The 15596-nt window shown below is 37.0% G+C and overlaps 1 protein-coding gene across 13 annotated transcripts in view; it reads left to right on the top strand.

The window, feature by feature from the left end:
• SLC25A27 (solute carrier family 25 member 27) overlaps nucleotides 1–15596 on the top strand; it is a 28272-nt gene that overhangs the window by 10239 nt on the left and 2437 nt on the right. For 3 of the 13 annotated variants that reach the window (XM_072832762.1, XM_072832764.1, XM_072832763.1), the window contains exons 5-8: nucleotides 97–209; nucleotides 3523–3607; nucleotides 6721–6813; nucleotides 7445–7547. In XM_072832762.1, coding sequence (XP_072688863.1) covers nucleotides 97–209; nucleotides 3523–3607; nucleotides 6721–6813; nucleotides 7445–7547 — 394 coding nt within the window. Of the gene's footprint in view, nucleotides 1–96; nucleotides 210–3522; nucleotides 3608–6720; nucleotides 6814–7057; nucleotides 7124–7444; nucleotides 7548–12689; nucleotides 15552–15596 lie in introns of those variants that run through there. The other 10 variants (XM_072832758.1, XM_072832757.1, XM_072832761.1 and 7 more) reach the window with 8 other exon arrangements.

The following is a 15596-nucleotide window of genomic DNA, read 5'->3' as shown; positions in this document are numbered from 1 at the left end:
TCCAAATTATAACAGCTATAGGTGAAGTTTATCCAGCCACATTCCATACACAGAAATGCATAAAATTTTCACATTTCTTTATTATTTTTCCTTTAGATTTCGTGGTGTGCATCATGCATTTGCAAAAATCTTATCTGAAGGAGGAATACGTGGGCTTTGGGCAGGCTGGGTACCCAATATACAAAGAGCAGCACTGGTGAATATGGGAGGTAATGGAAACTTTATTGAACTCTGAGAAGTCCTAACTGCCTTCATCATTGTAATGATAAGCACTGACTTTAGGGAAAATGAAAAATTTTATTTTATTATTTTTAGTAATATACTTGGCAACAGTCTTCTTTCATGTTGTAACACCTTAATTGAACATTTTCTCTAGAAAATTTTCGCTTTTCTCCATGGATCTGTGAAAAGGATTGCATAAAACAAGCAAATGTAATAGTAAAGAGTTAGGACTAAACTATTTGTAAGATCTCCTGTCTACCCACACCCTCCTCTAAGATCCAAACTGGCATACGTAACCATGTGACAATCATTATATCCAGAATCTACAAATCCTATTGCTTTATAATCCAGCTTGTATAGCAGGCATCCCAGGCTGGAGATATGAACGTACCCAAACTCATCCTGTCCCTCACGTCCCATAGTCAGTCACTTATTGCTTCTGTCTTATAAATATTTCTTAAAAGTGTACCCCCTCCAATACCTAACACCTTGGTGTCCTTAAAATGGCCATTTTTATAATTCTCACCATCAAAGCCACACAGCAAGGGCACTGCCACAGGCCATCAGGTAGTCTCATCCTCTGTCCTCAAATGTATACCCAGTATCCAGAGGGATTTTTCTTAAACACAGATCTGAGCATGTTAGACCCTTAAAACCTTTTACTGGCTTCTCATCACTTACAGAAGAAAGTGGAAATTTTATAACATAACATATAAGGTCTGCACAATCCAACTAGTGCCCTCAGGGAATTAAGCAATTCATTGATTCAGGAGTAAAGAGTGAAGCATAGTCATAGCTAGAAGGTTCCACTGCCTCCACATACCAGGCTGCTCCTCCCCTCATACTTTCTGTCCTCATTCCTCTTCTGCTATTTAGTTTCCTTCTGCAGGTCTTTTTGTACTCAGCTGAAGTGTCTCTCCACCATGTATTTTTCCTGAACCCTATAACCACCCTTCCCTGGCCATGCTAGTTAGATGCCCTTTTATGTGTTTCTCTAGTTCCTGGTGCTTGTACCTCATTCCATTGCGTTTTTCTGTGTGTCTATCTCCTCCACTAGATTGAGTCCCCTGAGGCAGTTTTTATTTATCATTATTTTCCTAGTCCCTTATGTAGTCAGTAAACATTTGATGCACGAGTTAATGAATGAAAGGATGTTTCTAAGACCAAAATTATATGGTTCTAGGAAATGTATAGCCTTTTTGAGGGTTATAGTAACATATCACTTAAATGTCAAAGGAAGTAAATCTATTTTTTTGTTTTGCTATTTCAGTCCATCCATAGCTATGTATCATATTAGTGGATATTTTAGTTACCAGGAATCTTTATTGATGATAGTTTCTCAATTTGATGCTTCAAAATCTGTTGTAGTTCAGATTTCTTTTCCAGCTTCCAGCTGTCTACTTGGCACACTCATTTGGGTTATCTTGAATAGAACACTTTGTGTCCAAACCAAACTGATTTATCAAACTACTTCCTTCTCCTCCATTTTCCCAATCTCAAAATATGATATCATCTCACTTGAATAATGCAGAAACCTAGACATGAGTTTTGTCTCTTTCCTTTCACTCAGTCGTTATAACAAGTCCAGCCACTTCTGCGTCCTAGCTGTGTCTCATATCCATCCACTTCTTTTCATTCCTGAAGCTACTCCAAGTATTATCCATCTCCTACTGAATCACTACCAAAGCCTCCAAACCAGTCTACCCCAGAGCCATTTTATCCCACCATGCATCAGAAACTGCTCTATTTACCACTCCATCATCTTATTTAAACATCTTAAATGAGTCAATCCTCATTTTCACTATCTCCAAAAGTGGCAGCTCTGCCCTTCAAACTGTTTAAGCTCAAAATCTTATAGTCATCTCTGACTCCTTTCTTTCCCTGTCTATTCAGTTTGTTAATTCTGCCTTCAAAATATATCTAGAATCTGACCAGTGTTCCACAGCTCCTTTATCCAAACCATCGTCTATTATCAGAATAAATGCAATAGTCTCATGTCTAATCTATCTTGTGTCCCTGTAGTCTAGTCACAGCCGAACAGCGAGAGTGTCCGTGTAAATAGTAACCCAGAGTAGTCACTGCTCTGCTCAAAATCCTCCCTTGGCTTCTGTTGTTCTCTATCTTCCGGACTCTGCTACTTCTCTGACCTTTGCTTACTCTGCTCCTGTTAGACCAGCATTTTTGCTGTTCCTCTAACATACTGAGCTAACATTTGCCTCGGGGGATAAAATACGTACTATTGTTTTTCCTGGGATAGGTTCTCATAGATAGCTACAAGGTTTTATTTCTCGTGTTTCCTTTAGGTCTCTATTTAGAGGTTATTAAGAAACCTTTCCTGATCACCCTCTTTAAAATTCATGTACATCATTCTTCTTTACCTTCTGATATTCTTACCCCTCTTTCTTTGCCTTATTATCTGTCTTCAGAGCAATTACAACTATCTGAAATGCTGTAGTTTGCTTGTTTGCTTATTGTCTCATCCTTTAACAAAGAATAAGGATTTTGTTCAATTTGTCCATGGCTCTTTCCTTAGCACCTAGAATAATGCCTACTACCTCATGTTAGATACTCATGTACTTGGTGAATGACCAAATGTATCTATCCATTCTTGCCTTTTTATAATTCACCTCCTGTACTTCACTGTAGGTAGCCTTTATAATAAACTCCAGTGTTGTAATATATCACTGTTTAAAACTCTTCAACAGCTCTTCATTGTCATTAGGAAAAAATACAGAAAGCTTAATGTAGAATAACAGTCAGGACCTTTTACTTATAAGTGACAAGAGTTTCAACTCAATCTAACATGAGTGAAAAAGGAATTTATCATCTCAAATAGTAAGAATTCCAGGGGTTGAGCTGACTTTAGGCATAGCTGGATTCTGATGTTCAAATGATATAATTGAGTATCTGTCTCTCTTCCTCTTTTCTTCCCCCTCCTTCTGTAGGTCATTTTCCTGGGCTCGATAATGATAGTGGTATCTTTCATTCTTGTACACATTCCTGTCCCAAGTCTAACATTTTTTTTTTTTTTCTGAGAGAGAGAGTGGGAGCAAGCACGAGGATGGGAGGGGCAGAGGGAGAGGGAGAGAAAGAATCTTAAGCCAGCTGCATGCTCAGCAAGGAGCCTGACATAGGGCTTGATCTCAGGGCCCTGAGATCATGACCTGAGCCAAAATCAAGAGTCTGAGCCTAAATCGACTGAGCTACCCAGGCATCCTAAGTCTAACATATTTTTAACATAAAAGACATTCATTATCAGATTAATGAATATTTCACCCTTCTTTTTCTTTTTATTGCCAGATTTAACCACTTATGATACAGTAAAACACTATTTGGTACTGAATACACCACTCGAAGACAATATCATGACTCATGGTTTATCAAGGTAAGTGATTGTTTTAGTTTAATTTTTTTCTGTATCACTTTTCTTCCATATTTGGCATAAATTTTAACCTTTTGTTTCTTGATTGAGAATCTAGTGATATCACCCTTAGAGAAATGTAATAGTACATTTACTAAGAAAATTTTCTTAAAATTTTTTGCAGTTAAAATGAGGAAGAGAGAGACAACGTTGTAGAATGTTTCATATTAAACCATCCCAAATATTTTCACTTTAATGGGACCCTCCTGGGGTCAAATTCTATTGATCAGTTCTCCAATTCCACAGATATGTTTGAGCATCTTTTATGATAAAGGCACCTGTAAGGTGTTGCAGTGGGTACAAAGGCTAACCCAGGTTCCTTTGCAGGGAGTTGACCAAGGGAAAATAAGACAAATATAAAAACAATGTACAAGGGCACCTGGATGGCTCAGTCAGTTAAGCATCTGCCTTTGGCTGAGGTCATGATCCCAGGGTCCTGGGATGGAGCCCTGCATTCTCAGGCACCCTGCTCAGTGGGAAGTCTGCTTCTCCCTCTCCCTCTGCCCTTCCTCTACTAGTGCATTTTCTCTCTCTCTCTCTCTCTCTCTCTCTTTCTCTCACTCTCTCACTGTCTCTCTCTCTCTCAAATACATAAATAAATACAATTTTTAAAAAACAAAAACTATGTGTGGTAAATGTAAAAGGTGACTAGCTACTGTAATTTTCAGAAGAGGGAGAAAAAAATGACCACTTGGAGGGGCCTACAAAGGTGTTTTCAAGGGCTGTAGCTGTTAAGCATGATTATTTAGTTCATCCTTAAGAGGCTGGCTTTCTCTGAAACAGTGCTGATGGGATATCTGAAACTGGTCTTACAGATAGCCATGTGGCCTCCTGGGAAGATCAGAAGCTCATCCAGTCACTTTCTGTCCATTATTACTTCAGCTGTGTCCTTGGCTTCATCTGGGGGTGTTGCTAGCAAGGAGTGAGTGATAAAGGCCAATAGCAAAAAGAAGCAATGTCCATTTCAGTGCAAGTAGCTTGGGCGAAATTGATGTTCCTTTTATTGCTCTATCTTTTCCCTTTGACTCCAGATACCATATTACTTGAGGCCTCCTTAATACATTATTCTCTGTCATTTAATACTTATTTTTTTAAAGTCTAGCCAGGTCACACTATATCCTTAGGTGTTGGTTAAGATGTTTCTGTGTGAAAATATGAAGGTATATTAAAATCAATAGTATTAAACCTTCAAAGAACCTGACCTAATAGGAAAGAGTATAAAAAGAGCAGTAGTGATGTACATGGTGAAAAAAGAGCTCTTTTCACATAGATAATCCCTGTTATGTGGACAGAGACCTAAGAATGTGATATGCACAGCTGGGTCATTTGCTGTAATATGAAATAGATTGTATGGGATCCTTCCCTTGAATTCAAGTACTGCTAAAGTAATTTTCTGCTTTGAATTCTAAATCCTGGCCTGAAAGAGGTAGACAAGATTCTCAGTACTTTTTGCTACAGCAGTTGAAAATAAGAGAGAGTATAAAGATTCCTAAGGCAGCTTCAACTTTCCTGCCACAGAGCCTTCAGAGACTTCAAAAGCCTTGGCACAGAAGTTGGTGGTCCTTATTTTTGTGAGGTATTTGATGTCCTGGAATGACCTAAAAGTTTTCCACAATTTTCCTTTCCAGCTTTCCATTAGCCAAACATAAGCTGTTATTCAGACTGCCTTGATCCTAGTCTGCAGACTCAGCTTCTGGGATGTGGGACTTCATTCTCTTTGACTTGGGTTGACCACCCCTTGTCTCGTCTCCACTTTCTTGTGGAAAGTTTAAACCAGTTTGTGGGTTTTCGGTTTATGGAAATTTATGCTCCATATTGCCTCTCATGCCCACATTTATAATGAACTGCTAGTGATTTCTTAACATTTTCGTCACTCATTTACAGAATATCGATTTACTCTCCAGTAGGTTGACCACATCCATTTTTGTCTGTTCTGAGTAACTGATAACCTTTTTCAAGAAAGAGTGCTTAACCTTTTTGGACAAAGGGAGAAGGGATAAACAAAATCATTAGCCCTTAGGCCTGAGCATCAATTGAAGGAAAAACAGGAATTTTCCAATTAGATGGGGGTGCAGGCATGGAGGTGTTGCATAGTATGGTAAGCACAGAGAGCTACCTTAGTTATATTGTTAGAGCATAGTGGGCGAAGAGAGAGGTGATCTTGGAGTAATATGTGTGACAGTCAGCATATGAGCTAAATCAGGTAACAGGAAATGAGTCTTAGATAGCTTTAAGTACGGAAAAATGACACAGTTGGACTTGTATCTTAGATCCCTTAGGATAGAAAAAAGAAGGTAAGATTATTTTCAAATGGAATAGCTTAGTGAAGTGATGCGTACACAGTGGTCAGAGTAAATTTTTTGTTTCTTAAATATTAACCAAAGTAGGTGATTCCCCAGCTTAACATCCTTTCGGTGACTTCTATTTGCATCTAAAATACAATCAGACTCCTTCAATAGCCTTCACTGGTCTCTGCCTGCTTCTTCAGTCTCTCATCTGGCTGGACTCAGTCCTTCAGGCATCACGGCCACGTTGGCTGCTTTGTCTCTTCACCACACCAAGGGCATTTCTGACCCAGGGCTTTCACTGGGCTGATTGTCTTGCCTGCAGCATTCTTCCTCCATGTCTTTAGACAGTTGCCCCTCCACCATTCAGGTCTCAGTTCTGCTGCTACTCAAGAGCCTTTCCACAACCATCTGTCACCCAGTTATGCCCCATCACACTATCCCATTCTGTTTTGTTCTTGGTACTTACCAGCATCTGAAATTATTCCTTTCTTCTCTGCCTCTTCCCAAGTAAGTGCCTCAGGGGCAGGATTGTCGGTATCCTCTTCAGTACCTGGAAGAGTGCCTGCCACCAGTAGGTGTTCAATGTATATTTGTTGACTGGACATTCTTTTTAGTTTTTATTTTTTCTACCTCTTTAATGACTTCATTAAGCATTGATTTTAAGCTAAAATAAGATTATTATGGAGAATACTATAATATATTTAGTATTCCATTCTTTCTAAATATATAAATTTCCTTTTCTTACAATTTAGAAATTGTTATATTTATTATCTTTAAAATTCATTATAGTTTATGTTCTGGACTGGTAGCTTCTATTCTGGGAACACCTGCTGATGTCATCAAAAGCCGAATAATGAATCAACCACGAGATAAACAAGGAAGGTAAGTCTACACTCTCCATGTGTTCAAATGTCTGTAATAATAAGCTTCCTTAAAAATGTTTCCTTGTGTTTATTCTTGATAGAAGTGTATCTGTGTGTCCATGTGTTCAGCCAGCAAACTACTTTTATGTCATTACCTGCTCTTTGTCTGATGGAAAAGTACTGTGCATTTGGGGATATAAGCTAATTTAATGATCATATTATTTAGACACAAGGTATTTATTGTGATTTTATTGTTTTCAAAGAGTTTATGAAAATATACTCTGCTGAGAATTTACAGAGCACTTTCTTCAGAAGCTTATGACTTACAGGTAATATGGAGAATTTGATTTGATATAAAACAGTATGTTCTCTCTGGAAGAGACCAGGTGGAGTGAATTCTAAGTATAAGACTAAGGGTGGGATGAATCCGAAGCGTCAACCTTAGACACCTAAAGAAATTATCTTTAAGCTCAAAAAAAATAATAATTTATTTATACTGAACCACAAATATTATTTGTTCTAAACTAGCAGAAAATGCTTACGTCTCCTTATTATAGTAAGTTTCCTTAGATTATTTTTTAATTTATGTTTTATTTCTACATCTGTTTATACACAAGAAATTTAGCAAAACTGTCTTCTTTCCTCTTTAGGGGACTTTTGTATAAATCATCAACTGACTGCTTGGTTCAGGCTGTTCAAGGAGAAGGATTCATGAGTCTATATAAAGGCTTTTTACCATCTTGGCTGAGAATGGTAACGTTAGGTTTTTCCTTCCTTTGTTTTTGTTTTCTTTGTACTTAAATTGCTTTTAATCTACAGATATTTTCCCCCTTTCTCTTTTGGTTTTTAGCATAGCTCTGCCCCCCAAACCACAATTCTTTATCTCTTTTTTATATCTCTTTTTGTTTTCTTTTTACCTCTCTTCAAAGTCCTATTACCTTTCTTGCTGGATTAAAGTAAAATAATTCAGTTACATCTAGAAATGAATAGGTGGATATCCTGTTGTTGTAAAGCCAGTGAATAGGGTTTTCTGCAATGTAAAACTTTTAGTAGTCCATTTAGCCGAAGTATTACAAGTTTGGTACAGGTATAAAGGTTTTATATTAGATACTATTCCTATGAAAATGTTACTGTTTCAAACAAAATTTGTTACCTTGCTAGAAAATGTTGCATTATCCATTAATACCTATTACCATAACAGCTTGGCTTAGTAAGAAAACATTATGTAATTTTTATTTGATCTATATATTACTTTTTACTGAGGTAAATGAAGATACAGAATTAGATAGATTTATTCAAGTAGCATAACATATATAGTAAAAACAAGGTACTCAATTATTTTGGAAGTTAAAACATATTTGAACTGAATGAATGAGTCATGGATTTAGAGATTCAAACAATCAACACTTTACACAATTTAATAATATTAATTGAGCATCTACTCCATGCAAAGCCCTATACTCAGTGCCTGGCTTTGGGATGAACAGGAGAGTCTCAGCCCCTACTCTAGTGCTGAAGCTTCTAGTTTAGGTAAGACCAAACATTGAATAAAAAAACTAAAAGTGATGAGTGGTTGAGGAAATGTACATGGTGCTATGAAAATATATAGCAAGGACATATAGCTTAGGCTTGGAAATTAGGAGTACCTCCTTGGAGAATGGTCTTTAAAATTGAATTCTGAAGAATGAATAGGACTTAGCTGGGTAAAAAGACCAAAAAAAAAAAAAAAAAAACATTCCAGGTAGAGGGAATAGTTGGAGTGGACAGAGACAGGATGAATTCAGGGAACTGAAAGAAACCCAGCAGGCCAAGGCATGGAGACAGGGAGGAGAGAGGCACGAATTGAGGCCAGAGAGAGGCAGAGATCAGTTTGGCAAGGGCTATAGGACCCATAAGAGTTAGGGACACCAGCTTGATGACCTGTGTAATTTTAAGATCATTCCGGCTGCCATGTGGGTTGGGGAAAGGCCAGGAGTAGTGGTAGATGAGACATAATGATAGCTTACATGAGTAGTGGTAGATGAGACATAATGATAGCTTGCACAAGAGTAGTGGTAGATGAGACATAATGATAGTTTGCATGAGAGATGGAAATGGGAACAAAAAAATGATTGAAAAAATAATTTAGGAGAAAGAAAGGAGCTAGAAGCATGACTGGATAGGGAAGGTAAAAATGGTCAGAGAAGACAAGGAAAGTGGGGCTTTATTCCCAGATTCCCAACCTGAGTAACAGATGATGTAATCTCCTAACATGGGGATCATTTGCAGGGAAGATTCTATGGTAGAATAGCAAGCTTAGGCCTAGATTTGTTAAGTTTGGGATATTCATAGGACATTTAAGAGCAGATGTATAGATGGCTCCTTAATATATCGATCTGGATCTTACAGAGCATATGGGGATGGAGCTTTAGAGGTGAGCACTGTCTACATATAGATGGAAATTGAAGTTCTGGGAATAATTGACATCACCAAGCAATAGTAGATATTTATTAACATGGAGTTAATAGCCAAGCCCTTAGCAGTAGCTGATATAAAAGTGTACCCAAGTGTAAAACATTATTTTGATTGTCTTGATTATACCTTGAAATTATCTCAAATCTGTGGATATTTCTTAATGGAAAGGAAGATTTTGATTTGGCCTGCATGAATCAGGCACTATCCTAAGTGCTGGTGGCACTAAGGAATAAGAGGTTTATTTTTTTCATGAGAGCAGCTTATGATGTGATGGAGAAGACAGACATGTAAGTAGTTAATACTACAGAAATAATAAAGCCAATATTATTAAATCACTTGGTATTAGCACCAACACTATGCTAATCATTTTAATGGCTTAACTCACTGAATTCTCCCCACAATGTCTTCAGGAGGTTATTATCCCATCTCTTTTTATAAGAGGAGGAACAAAAGCTTAAAGAGTCTAAATAACCTGCCAGGTTAAGTAGTTATTACTTAATGGAGTCAGGGCATCAAACCTAGGAATTTTGACTCCTGAGGACATGGTGTTACTAAGCAGGTTGTACTAGTGCTCTACTTGTGGTATGAACAGAATGTGATGGGAACATGGATAGTAAAGTAAAAATGGCTTTAACTGTTTAGGAAGTCACAAAGTCTTTCACAGAGACAGTATTTGATGTGAGCTTTAAAAGATCAGTAGACATAAAACAACAAGAAAGACATGAAGGAGCAACATGAGCATAGGCCCCCAAGTTCATGTATGGACCTAGTAGGTTTGGACAACTGCAGAAAATACAGGGGAGCTGGAGAATAGGTCCTCAGAGGGGAAGTGGTAGGGCAGATTCCAGAAAAGTTCTTAAGGACCAGGGGAATATGAACCTTGGGGTCACTGGTTTAGGTGGAACCCTGTAGTAAGAAAGCAGCTATTTAATCATGGGAGCAAAGTACTAAGGTTTGTTTAGAGACAGGATTACTTTGGCAGCAATAGAGAGGATACATGGAAAGCTAGGACCCAAGGAAAGGAGGTTTGGTAGTGGTCTAGCCTGGAGATGACTGTAAAAATGGAGAGAAGGTAGATTCTAGGGACATTTATGGTAACTTCACAATTAAGTCACAGGACTTAATAATTGATTATATGTAGAAGGTGGGGAAAGGAATGAAGGAAATGGGGCTTTTATGTTTCTAGTGTGGGAGACTATAAGGATGGTGAGACCATTGATGAAAACACAAAATCAGGGTCAGGAGGTATGAGGGTAGTGAGAATATCCAAGTACAAAGGAATACTGAAACGATTTAATCTAACCTGTTCTCTATATGCGTGAGACTTGAAGTATAAGTGAGAAAAGGTACTTCACAGCTGACAGACATTGTGCTAAGCTCTTTACACACATTATTTTTTTAAGTCTTATAAGAACCTAATAAAAGAGGTAGTGTTATCCTCATTTTTCAGATGAGAAAAACATGGCTCCAAGTATAAGATACTGGCTCAGGTTCATATACCTAGTATATGGCAGAGCTGGAAACTGACTGTAGTTCTATTTAGTTCTAAACCCATGCTCCTAAGTAATACAATATACTGAGTGTGCCTGCATCCTGCAGCTAGGTAAAGAAGTGAGGGTAAAGAGACAGTGTCTGGTGACAGGGAGATGTTACTAGAGAAAGGCCTGGTTCACCAGGGTGCCACTGCCTTGTTGATCTGCCACAGTGCATGACCCTAAGCTTAGAAGACTGACTCATGACCACTTCCAAGTAAACTGGCCTGCAAATAGATTCACCTTCAACTGAACTCACTGAAATGGATGATCAGACCACAGTATTGGCTCATTCACATTGGGAAAAACACTTGGCAAGTGATCCAGATGCTGAAGTCCTCTGAACAGTGTGCTTCCTCCTAAATTCAAGTTATACGTGAAGGCAAGTTATAATCAGAAGGTTGCTTGCTGAACACACAATAATAACAGGAAGAGCTTATTTGTAATCTTAGTATTTCAGAATACCCAAGAGCCCTTATATTTAGCCCCATAATAAAAGGCACGAATAAGGCCTCTGTTTTTCCAGCAGTTATGGCAACAGGCAAACCAGAGTAGACAACAGAGGTTCATATACACTTGAATTATTTACAGATGCTAGTGAAGAAAACACAAGTAACCATGTACTACTCCTGCACAGAGGCTCATTATATGCCATTTGTATACTACCCCTGTTATTGGCTATATGATCTACCGGTTTAACTTCTATTGATAACCCAGGTAAACTCAACACCAGTCCCTTCTGCTAGCTGAAGGTACTATGACCTGGCTTTGCTCAATCCCTGATTAATATTTATTTTATTTGCATAGTCTAATTACTAAAGCAGTTAGGAACGATTACATAGTCCACCCGTAACTAAGACCTCTATCCCCTGATCTGATTGCAGTTCTATCATGGCTCACTTAATTTTTGTTGTCATAAGAATATGATATTGTCATTTCATATTCTTTATTTTGTCCATGTCTCCATGGACATGTAACTAACCAAGATGTGTTCTTCCAAATTCTCTGGTAAAGTCTCAGTCTCCCAGTATTACCTACTCAATATTTCCAAGCACAAGACATTAATATTGCTTTACAAACTCTCTAACCAAATACATTTTATATTCTAATCGCTCAGGCTTCTTTTTTGCCCTAGTATGATAGTTTTTCTCTGACCAATATTACCTATCACCTACGAACCAAACCAGCCAGGAACTGGATCTGAGCCACCCTTTCTCTGATGATTACTTCCAGTGTTTCCTCTGCAGTCTACTTCCATGTCTTTGATATTTTTATCTTCTGTTGTTAAAGAACCCTCATCCCTTTATAATTCCTATTGATGCGGTTACACCTTCATTCAAGTTAGGCAAGTCTTTCTGAGCTGGAAACTCTTTTCTCTCTTTAATGTGAATTTTTATATCCATTTTGTGATATATCAGGTGTTGAGTTTATGATCTAACTCTCAAAGGATAATCTTTCATCTTCACTTTCAAGTTCTTAAATGTCCTTGTCACACTCCACAGACAAACTAAACATAGAGGAGCCCAGCCTAGAATTCAGGCATGCTAAGTCCTAGCTTTTTAGCCAGTAATGGTTCAGTAGAAAGAACCCTAGAGTGGAAGCTAGAAGCCTGTACTCTAGCTCCACATGTTAACAGCTTTTTGATTGCTAAGCCTCAGTGTCCTCATCTGTAAAATAGGGGTATCATTACCTTTCTTTTCTATTGTAAATTGTTCAGAGAAATCTATGAGAAATAAGACATGAAAATACTTTAGTTATAAAGTGCTCTATAAAAGTGAAATACCACAATATTTGTTTTCAGCCTAAGTGGATTCAAAATGACTTTGCCATTCAAAGATGTATATGCATAAATGTAGAATATTCATAATCACTTTGAAATATGCACTAACTTCTTTGGTTAATCTTTCAGACCCCTTGGTCAATGGTGTTCTGGCTTACTTATGAAAAAATCAGAGAGATGAGTGGAGTCAGTCCATTTTAAGCCCTTAAAGATGCAGCCCTTAAAGATACAATGTTCAGTATCATTGAAATATGGGCATCTACAACACACACCCCTATTATTTCTACCTCTTTAGGAAGACACCTTACTCCACAGAGACTGTGATTTATAGGGGGCAGCACTTTATTTTTCTCTGGAAACCCAAGTTCTCTTTGACTCCTCTTTTTGTTCAAAAGCAATCTGGTTGGATTACACAAGGCTACCCGATGAGACCCGGCACAGAATTTTCAAGAAGATTTGAATCCTGAGCACTTACCTTGGGCGAGAAGACCTTTGAGATGCTGCTCTGTGCTGAAGAGCCTACTTAGTGCCAAAAGGGAGACAGCATCTCAGACCTGAAGTAGACAATAGGAATGTGGAATAATATATATATATGTATGTATATATATATATATATACACACACACATAGTGATTCAGAAATATATTCAAACTGTTGTCAGTATTTTCAATTGAAATTTGATGATTCTTTTTTTGCTGTTGTTAAAGCGCACCTACTGTAAATTAAAGAGAGGTGAATGAAAATTCATGAATAAACATTTTGAATTTCCGTAGTGGTGAAGGAAGTTGATGTACCTTTTCTTACCAAGAGGACAAAAAACATCAAGCTGAGATGATGTTTGGATTTCAAGGAATGCAGTTTATTTCTGTCAGTGTCCTATATTTTTAGTTAGATCTGTATTGTTGGCTGGCATCCACTGTACATGCTAAGGATTTCCTGACAGCCATGGACTGAGTCCTGATGAACACGGAGAAAAATGTCTGCTTTGTTACATATGCCATTTTAACTAGAGTTTGCTGCTAGTTCCCAAGAATCTTGATATATAAACAAATGCAGCTTATTTGATTAAAGCTTAGGTTGGGTAGGTCTTTTTCATAAAGCAACTTCTGTTACTATTAGCCTTTCAGTGGCATTTCAAAAGCAAGGCTGCTTACTTGCTGCTGTAATGAAGCCAGCCAATTCGGACAGGCATCCTTTCTCATCTCTCCTTCCCTAAACTAAGGGCCATAGAGAAAACTCAGAAATCACTAAAGCTATCTCTAGCCTGAATCTTACTCAGTTCTGACAAAGCTTCCTGCGTAAATAGTGATAAGTATAAAATGCCTATGGTATACATTTATGTCTCCAAACATCAAGTCAAATCCCTTTTCTTATTTTAGAAAGGTGAGAGATTTCTTCAGACTGACCTATATACCACCTGCTCTCCCAACCTCAGACAGTGGGCATTTCTGCATGGATGGATACAGTTGTGGGTAGAAGCTGTACCTGTCTCCATAGGAAAACTGAAAAAGCTTAGACCCAAGAAAGACCTTGGAGTTAACCAAACAATTTATTATGGACATAGATGATGTTGAACAACAAAAAGTTTACAAGTGCTCTGTGGTTGCACTAATGTATAATCACTGCCATATAAAAGGGGAAGTATACTTTAAAATATATTTTAATGTGATGTACTAATATGCAGCAGCTTATTGTTTTTATATGAAATTTTAGAATGTGGAGTTTAATCAAAATCTGTTGGTGATCTACTTTTCCATTGCATCTGTCAATCTGTATGAATTGAGTTGTTAAATATATTTAAAATAATATTATGTACTTAAATTCCCAGATGTCTGCATTGGGACCACTTTTGGGAACTCTTTGGGTTTTCATGTTTTATAACTTTTAAAATTATGTAAAGACTGGATAAAATATACAAACTGGACCATGAAAAAAATTATTTAGCTTTATTCTTCCAGGGGTATGGGGTGAAAATACTATGTTAAGCACTGAGATGTTCCTTGATATCTGGATTCAACATGAATAATTGGAATTTTTTTAACTTGAAGTGACTCCTCGGGATCATTTAGTTTAACCCTCTCATTTTACATGTTATGAAACAGAGGCCCAGAGAAGTAGAGCTGCTTATGCTCATGGTTTACTTCATATCAGAGCCTGGATAAAAATACAGATTTCCTAATTATTATTAAAATTGGCAGTTATTATATATTAATTAGGTACATAGTCAATGCCTTATGTTATCTTCACAACCCAGTCCAGTGCTCTTGAATCTTCCAAAACCAGATTTTTCTTTATGGCATTTTTTCTGTCTTATACATTTTAAATAAATTTAAATTGTCTTTAACACAAATTTTAGAATGGAGTCACCATACCTTAGCTTGAATATTTAGACCCTCCATCATCTGACCAAATCCTTTATATCCAACACATATGTCTCTTCACAGTTCATATTTTTTCCAGTGAAGTTATATTTATTAATGTATCTTGTAATTTTGCTTTATTTTTACCAACTTGAAATCATCTTGATCCTCTTGTGGATCCAAATAATCCACAATAGATAAGAAGCATAAAAAAGTGTAAAAATTTCAGTAATTTTGTGTCCATACTAGAAGATTTAGCCATTGCTGATTAGAAGATTACTGTATGTGGTATTTATCCTTAGTATTGAATACCTAACATTTAAGTTTGTTTTGCATAGCTTCCACATTTTTCTCTTCCCAATTTTTTCTCATTGAGAAATAGTTACTTTTAGTTATATACAATTGTTTTATTATAAGTGAATTAACATATCTAAATAGAGATAGCATTTCTTAAATTCGCTTTTAGTAAGAAATAAAGTGTCTTTATCAAGTGCTCCAAATTCTATTTCATTATAAGCCACTAGTGGTAGGACCATGTCTTACTTTTATATAAATATTTACTTGTTAGTAGCATTTCTTTGCTGTTAGGTATGCAACAAAAATTGATTACAATTATATATACATAAATCAATTAATTGTGTGTTCATTATTTTAAGAAGCTATCATAGACTAGTCT

Source organism: Canis lupus, chromosome 7 (assembly GCF_048164855.1).
Source record: "Canis lupus baileyi chromosome 7, mCanLup2.hap1, whole genome shotgun sequence".
Classification (NCBI taxonomy): Eukaryota; Metazoa; Chordata; class Mammalia; order Carnivora; family Canidae; genus Canis; species Canis lupus.
The sequence above is the reverse complement of the archived record's forward strand: the minus strand, read 5'-3'. Positions and strand labels throughout refer to the sequence as shown.